The 8,409-nt window shown below is 38.4% G+C and overlaps 1 protein-coding gene across 3 annotated transcripts; it reads right to left on the bottom strand.

Annotated features, from left to right (window-relative positions):
* Positions 1-637: 637 nt before the first annotated feature.
* On the bottom strand, positions 638-7,947 carry LOC149010194 (uncharacterized). Of its 3 annotated transcripts, XM_089163942.1 has the most exons (5): positions 7,501-7,542; positions 7,102-7,156; positions 6,719-6,941; positions 6,113-6,270; positions 638-932 (listed from the first exon to the last, which is right to left on the bottom strand). In XM_089163942.1, exons 3-5 carry the CDS (start codon positions 6,915-6,917, stop codon positions 825-827), a joined length of 465 nt encoding a protein of 154 aa, XP_089020068.1. In that variant the 5' UTR covers positions 6,918-6,941; positions 7,102-7,156; positions 7,501-7,542; the 3' UTR covers positions 638-824. The 3 variants fall into 3 exon arrangements, with proteins under 3 accessions (XP_089020068.1, XP_089020067.1, XP_089020069.1); XM_089163941.1 differs by lacking the exon at positions 7,102-7,156 and having other exon boundaries at positions 7,501-7,947; XM_089163943.1 differs by lacking the exons at positions 7,102-7,156; positions 7,501-7,542 and adding an exon at positions 7,447-7,467.
* Positions 7,948-8,409: the final 462 nt, after the last annotated feature.

Here is an 8,409-nt window from a genome sequence, read left to right as displayed (position 1 = left end):
ATCCAACAGCCGAGAGAGCCAAAGGAACTGGATATCTAGTGGCAAAGAAGCTCTCAGGTATATTAGATGCAGGTCCCATCTTGAAATTTTTGAATGTTATTGTGCAATAGCCGTGGAGCTACTCTATTCTGTACTTACTCTTGTTTCAAACTGCAGATCTGAAACAGTTCGTTCGTAACCTAGAAAACAGATCACGTCTTAAGAAGGAAAAACGCAGATATCAATAGCCAAATCACATCTCGAGGAACCAGTTCGCAAACCAAGAAGAGGTTCAAGAAGAGTCAAGAACCAGTTCTTGAACTAGAGCAGAGCAGGAAAACGAACCAGGGTCACACGCAACCGACGCCATATCTGATCAACTGTCTAAAGGGGCATCCAGACCTTATATCTGTGATATTTATCAACATCAAGATTTGAAACAACATTACAGGATTAATCACTTGAGAACTCTCTCTACCAAAATAGATAAATAAATAAAGCAGAATTCAGAACAAGTATGAAATAGACAACAAAAATTTCCGATGCCTTTTCCTATGCAATGTATAATGTTTAACAAACACTTCAAAGAATATAGAAAAATTAAGTTTGACAAATCCCAAAAATAAGTGTAGTCTTGGAAACTGTGTTATGGAAGTGAAAGAAAATAACTGATGCAACAATTGTCATACCTTAGCTTAAATGAACACAGTTGAAGTCTACATAAGTGACACTGTTAGACTCAAGAGTCCTTACTATTTATCACAACTGATGGGATTGGCACTAGAATGAAGTTGGATTGTTTGAAAAGTTGTAGGAGAAAGATGTGATGTGAAAATCCAAAGACATTATAAAGCATTTATCATTTTCTTCATCTCCGCAGACCTCCTAGGATCAGGATCTTCAATTGCTCTCTCTGTGAGTACATGTTTGATTCGACACATTGACTTCCTCACCTGCATATTTCAACAACAAATCACTGTAACCACATGGAAAAATTAAATAACTAAGAAACTTGTAGTCGATTAAGCATGAAATGGTCAACTGCGTCACTAGGAAAATTGTGTAATGTTTGTAAGAAAACAATAACAGAATTAATCTAGATGAAGTTTAGCGAATAACTTGAAGAAATCAGATGCACTAAATAATCCTAACAACCGTATTTTGATTAAATATTTAGCTAACACCTTCCAAGAATGGATATGATGGAAGAAGGAACCAAGAAAAATATTCAAAAATCCTGAAAGCTCAAGCATATACATCCATGAGGAAACGTAGTTTCCAGGGCTTTTGGACACCAAAGATGATCATCTGGAGAAGGAAACGATAAGGACCAAAACCTCTTCAGGATCCCCTCAAAGGAAGATTGAAAAGTCGCTAAAGACCCAGCATGCGGAGGAGCAAGTGAAGGCGGCCAATAGGGCTGCAACGCATCAGGTTGCTTTGCCCCTAACCATCATTAGGGTGGTATACGATCACAAGCGAAAGTAACAAGCAAGAAAAGCCTGAACCGTCTAGGAGCACACTAGCAACCTCCTGACTTTTACCTTCCACTGAAGTGCAACAATACTCTTACACCCCCCCCCCCCCAAAGGAAAAAAAGAAAAGAAGTGAAACAGTAACAGTACTAACTAGGTATCAAGTGATTTTGTAAGAATGAAAAAAGGAAGAAATATTAATTAAATCATCTTTTTTATCTTTCCGATTTCCTTCCTCAGGCCTGAGAATTTCATGCTCCAATTTCTGCAGCTCTAAAGATAGCTTCACTGAACAAGAGACTGGAAGAAGGGGGTGAAGATACTTATACCATAGAGCTACAAGGATAAACCAGACAAAATTCAAAACAGAGTGTGTTAGTCGCAACTGTTTCCATTCTGAGTTACCCAACAAGAAACAAGATGTATGATGTCTCTGTGCTTGGCTGCCATAATCCGAATAGCAAATGCAGAAAGGCCAACTTAATTGCCCTTTTTACATATAGAAGACGGTATAATCCAATGTCCAAGTAAGCTGAATTGGCCCATTCTCTGTCAATGCAGATTCAACCGAAATATGCCTGAACACTAGAAAACCAGTATATATTGGCTTTGAATTGGAATCCGAATCCCATTCCAATCAGATTTGACTGGAATAATGAAATTAGCATTCCAATTCTGGTCCATTGCAGATTCCTTGAATAATTGCATCATCACGACAAATAAGTGAAGGCAAAGAGACTATAATTCCTCAGTAACAGAATCTTACATAAAATGTACAACAAACTTTGCTAGCTTATGGAAGCTCCCAAATTACAAAAACGTTCCTCCATGTGTGAACTTTCTAAAGATCAACAACTCCCAAGGTACTTCTTTATTTCAATTTTTGAATGAAAATTGGATGGTTGCTGCAGATCCAATATCAAAGTTAAGGGTTGAGGACAAATAAACAAGCAACTTGTTGTCTCCTGTGTTCCTAGGTTTTGCACAAACCCAACACAACCTGTTTGATATGAAACCACACATTTGCCCAAGAACCACCATGCCATTGCTCCCCACTCCACAAAAAAATGGGGGAAAGAGCAGGAGCCTATAAAGCGTTGGGAGACTTTTCTTTTCTATTAAGGTTGGGGTGGGAGAGAGTGAGAAGGGGGAATAGGTTTCAGTCATCCTATCTCACCAATCTTTCAAGGTTGTATATCCCATCAACTCAATAGCACGCAGGCCTTCTCTAATCACTCTCCGTAGGCCAAGTCAAGGGAACTCTAAATGAAATAATTGTCAGCATGGTTTTTATCTCGGTTATGCAAGCAATGAGATGAAAGTCAAGTGCAACTTGACTTTGTGCCCGGCTTCGGCAAGGTCCCTAATTGTGCTTTCAAGGAAATCAGTTAGTGGATTGAGAGAGGTGCAATTCATCCAATTTTGTTCTGGGGTTGGGCTGTGTCTTTTAATCCCTCTACAATAGTTTTCATGAACATTTTTGCTGCTCTGATTGGGTAATGATCTAACCCTGTGATCGCATTTTCTGTCTTGGTCTGTTATTGTTACCTTCTATTGCTTGTTACTGCAGATACCTTTCTTGATAGATCTGAATTTATCTGTTTTGTTTATTCCGATGATCGACTTTGTTTATTCTAATGATCTGGATACCTGAAACTGATAGTGATTCTGGTTCAATCTTAAGCGTCTCTTCCCTGTGGAGGTGCCTTTATCAGATTAGATCTATCGGATCCGATTCCATCTTTCATGGGAGTATTCTCCAGCTTCATATCTGATTCCTTTGGATATTGAGTGTAGTCTTGATGTAGAATTGAAGACCTACCAGCATGGGAGGTCCAAGAAATTCCAGTTCTAGCATGACCTAGTTTATCTTGAAGTCTTAGGTCCACTTTGTTTTTAAGTTGTTTTTTCTTGTGTTTCAAGTTAGTCTGGTTTGAACCAGTGGATCAATTGGTCCAGTCTTAGGGATGTTCGTATCTTTTCTTCTTATTGTTTTTGGTCCATGATAAGCCCCTAATCACCAAGGTGTACAAGAGAAAGAAAAAGAGGGACTACGTAATACTACCTACAGCTACTACAGGGGATACAACTGAAAAGAAGACAGCTGGCAGCACCCAATTGGACAGCAGCCACTAACCTGCTGTAGACAGGGGAGCAGAAGGGATAATCCAGTTGGCAACAGTTGAGTGGCTGATGGTGAAAGAATTGGTTATCTGTACGGAGTTTGTTAGGATTCTAAAAAGTATGTAAGGGGGCAGGGGGGAGGGAGGAAAGGGGGGAGGAAAAAGAGAGCAGCCTGAGAGCTTGCTGGGCAGAGGGTCACCTCTTGGCTGGGGAAGTGAGTAGGTGATGAAGCTGTTAGTTTGTAATGGTAGTGGAGTCTATAGTCTACTTGCTGTCTTTTAATTCCAAGAAATGAAGCTTCAATCATAGATAACAGTATTGTATCTTTGATGAGGTTTATCAGTGTCAATGAATGAATACAGTATAATTTGGTTCCTGTACTTATTGATTCTGTGACAATGAATGAAAGATTACATTGCTGTTAGTGAGGTTCTTGGCAGGATTCAGGGCAAGGAGATAAGAGTCCTATCAGTCCACATCAATCTCAAAAGCTATTTAAATTGTAAAAAAGATTGCCCAAGTTGTAATCAATTGGCTCAGGGGCTTTTCCTAGCTTGCCATTATTTTGCTGAATCAAGGTGTGATTGGTGGTAAACTCAATCAATACTTTGTGATGGGGGAAGCCCAGGTTCTGCTGTTCCTGTTTAGACTCTTTTTAAGGTGTCTACTTTGTTCCCTTTCTCAACATTCTGTTTCAATTTGTCAAGTTATATTAGCTTTTTTGTACTCAACAGGGATTTCTGCAAATCAAGGCCCTACAGACTTCATTTCGACCTTGACTTTAGGATATTCTTATGGAAAATGTTCAAACTAGAATTCCAATTTCAGTTTAGGTATCTGCAGCAGTTCTGAAGTCCTACTCCAAGTAAGATTCAAGTATTGTTATTTGAAAGCTGTTATATATCTGATAAACACTGGCATGTTATGCCTGTATTCAATATGACAAATTGATTTTCTGATGCAGAACCAGCACCTAAATGGAGATAGTGTCCTTTTGAATCAACTTAGGGTTGCTATGTACGGTTTAAGCCTTCATTCCAAGCATTTACATTGTAATTGGTCAGCTTATTGACATAAAACAAGGCCATCTGATTTTAATACAAAAACAGGTTATTTAATTGGTTTAAATTTTTAACATGGTTTAAGAGGTCACATGAGCACTTCAAAGTCACATGCCTCATTAAAAACTAGTTGGATCAATTTAAGGACAGATAGGTCTTGTTATAATTTAATTAGCTATTAGGATTCATTTTCCTCGCTAAGTTAGGATTATTCATTCCAAGTGTGAACAGGACACTAGTTTGTAAGACTAATTAGCTCCTATCAGTACCCCCATGATAAGAGGAATAGAATAGACTCAAATATTAAAATTTCTGCTGATTGCATGAATTTGCCGCTGTTGTTGTCTTCTCCACTGCTGGAACCTTGGCTGCTGTGATATCAATTTTTATTGGTCCATAAAATCCAAGAGGGCTCCTATGTGAGTTGTATCCTAGTTGATGAAACCTGGCCGGGTGAATGGTATCAAGATTTCCTTTCTATCACCTTCATCTTCTCCCCTCGATCCTTCTTCTTCTTTTGTTGGTAATAGAATTCACAGAGAAGCCATAGATAAGACCGAAGTGTATAAGTCATTTATCCTACAGTTCCAGCTTTTCCACCCATCAGAATCCTTCCACAGTTAAAATGCAGTCCCTACACTACATCCAAGTTACAGCCTCTTCTGCCTATCAAAACCTTGGTTTCTAGATCCCATCTTGCATCCTAAAACCTGCAATTCAATTATTTCTTTCATTCCCACCATCAGAATTGGTTCATATTTTGAGTATACAATCCCCTTCCCCCCACCCACCCACAAAAAAAAAAAAAAAAAAAGTACCTACACTCATACTTGCAGCCCCATAACCCAAATCCTAAAATTTTTTGCTAACCTTGGAAATATCCCAAATTCCTGAATTCAAAAAAATTATACTTCTCGCAATTTGCTGTTGTTCCAGTTTGGACAAAACCTTCTCTACAGCCCTCTTAACATTCAATCAATCCCAGCTATGCCCCAAAAGCTTACCCTAAACGCTAGTTCTCTTACTTTCGCAAATCTGAAAACTAACCCTACAACAGACCTGTTTAGCTGGTGCATATTTGAAGATCTTGGTTTTGGCACTCAATTCTATTGAGGGTCCATCATTTTCTGTTGGTCGCTTTAACTCTTTATTCTGACCAACCATTCAACTCTTAATTTGACTGGTTTTGTTCACATTAGCAGATCTAAAAACATGATCCAGCTGAGATTTTAGGATTGTTTATACCCACAAAGGGCCCCTCAACCAGACCTATATGCTGATCTGGTTTGTTAATCGTGATTTATGAGTTCTCCAAGTTCTGGAAATTATACTTTACTGATACTATATTGGTTCCAATTTTTTACTTCAGAACCAAATTCGTTGGTTTTAAAGCAATGGGAGAGAACAGCACTAGAACTTGGTGGCAAGAATTATTTTTACATCAGGTAACTGCCCAAAAATGGTGAGTTGTACCTTGGGAAGACGTTCTGGATTTGGAAATCGTAGGTTCTGAGAATGAAGCATCTGACGTTGAGTCATAAGCATGTTCTTCTCCTTCAGCAGCACATACCATAGCTTTTGAAGATCATCCCAAGACTTGAGACGTAATTCAGAAGCCTTCCAACCTCGACCTGAACAAGGCAGGAATATGAAAAAGGAGATATAGAAACTCTATGTCCAGTTATAATGACACTCAAGATTGTTGGGTCCAGTCTCACATGTTATGCACGTAGGGAACCAGTGAAACAGATTGCAAAAAAATTTCAACACATGATGTTGGGGACAAACATGGCAACTTGAGCCATTTATCTGAGCATCGATTGTCAGAATATCCCTTGAATATCAGCCAAAAAAATTATTATGGGGGAAAAAGAAGGATCAAGGTATTAAAATTCAATCATGTACTACCCCAATTAACTTCCAAGCCAAATCAAGGTTAAGTTAAACCCAGTATGCAGAATTAAGGCACACAAAGAAAACCTGAACTTTTTATCAATGCTGCCTCTCACAATGTTTTGACACTCAAAACCAAGATAGGATTGAAAATGACACATTTAGCCGAAAAAGAAGAAACTGTACCATAAACAACTGGTGTGTCATCCTCTTGATTTCTATCTGCCTCAAAAAACTCCTCCAAAGGATTGTACGATGTTCTAACGGAAGAAGCAGCTGCAGCACCCGCAGCAGAAGCTTCTGACTTGACTGCAACACCTGCAGCAGAAGCTTCCGACTTGGCTGCAGCCAAGAGTGTCCTCCCCAAAAAAATTGTCCTAAACATGCTGATAACAATATTCTATCCAACCTGTACATGAAGAAAGAAAATTATCAAACCTAATATACTTCAACTCTAAAAATAAACGCAACGCGAAACAATGGTACGCATCTCAACATTATCAAATCTAATTTGAAACTCATCCCAGAAGGAAAGAGTTACAGAAAGCATTGGTCACGCCCAATTAAACCTGAATCAAAAATATCATCCAGTACTCCAAAATGAAATAGTTAACACCAAGCCACCTGGAATAAACTCAAGTTAGTGACTATAAGCTGTTCGACAAAAAACCCAAGAGGACAAACACATCTTACTAAAACAAATGAAGCTATTAAGGCATTAGAATCGGCACGAAAACAAGAAGATTGGGCCATTATTTAGAAAAAGTTTGAAGACAACTGATAATTGGGTAATCGCCATCCAAGAGAAGAACAAAGAAAATTAGTATTACAAACTATTATTGGGAAATCGATTAAAAAATGTGTCATACTCTATCAAGAGAAAAATTGTCTTACATTGTTGTAATATCAAATACCTGTGAAGTAAACTAAAGGTAAACAGTGCAAAAGGGAAATTCTTCTGAGCTCACCTTGTTGAGACGAGACGATCAAGCCGCTTGCAGAAGTGACGACAAGGCAAAGAGCACTGAATATTTACCAAACGCGCCCTAGAATACTCTGTCGGGTCGAACCGGGTCTATTCGGGTCGATTCGGGTCGGATCTCTGTAAGATTACCTTTGCTTTGTTCATTTCGACATGAAGATGGAGCCGCAATTGCCACATTGACTGTTGTTCCTCATTTCTTCTACGATTGAGAGGTTTGTGGATTTTAAAATGGCAGAAACTGAAATTGAAAAGTTGGATTAATTGTGGATTTTGGTATTTGGGTTTTTGCATCCATTAATTAAAATCATTAACTGGATTGCCCCATGAAGCAGTTTGCTGGTTCTCGGCTTTCGTCACCCCCATCATCAAGGTCTTCAGGAAACTAAAATGGCAGAAACTTTGCTGCTGATTCTCTAACAGGAAACAAAAGAAACCCAGAAAACTATGTATGATTGATCAGTTAAAAGGAAAGTTTTTACAATATTTTATCATGTCCCAAAGGAATTTAAACTCAAGGTGCAAAGTTAGGAGACTATGGAACCGCTCGTAGGAAACTTGCTAAGAATCCCTACAAAACGTAATAGAGGTATTTTTTTAGGTTTTTTATTGTTGACGGTAGGGATTTTGCCACATATACAATACTCAATCCAACGCTGTGAGATTAACAGACAGGAGTTTAATTGTAAATATAATTTTTATTTTTCATTCAAGGGTTTTAAACATGGTATCAACTAGGAAGAAGGTTTTGCCCCTGTTGCTCTACTACCTTTGTCATTCAATCTCTCATTGTTTTGGTAGTTTATCTCAGCAATCTCTTTCCCAAAATGAGAGTGGGAAATCTTTATTGAATGATCCATATTTAGGAAAGAAGTGTACATGAATGAATCACCCT

The sequence above is a fragment of the Hakea prostrata genome, chromosome 7 (genome assembly GCF_041222555.1).
Source record: "Hakea prostrata isolate BN-2017 chromosome 7, UWA_Hpros_2, whole genome shotgun sequence".
Classification (NCBI taxonomy): domain Eukaryota; kingdom Viridiplantae; phylum Streptophyta; class Magnoliopsida; order Proteales; family Proteaceae; genus Hakea; species Hakea prostrata.
The sequence above is the reverse complement of the archived record's forward strand: the minus strand, read 5'-3'. Positions and strand labels throughout refer to the sequence as shown.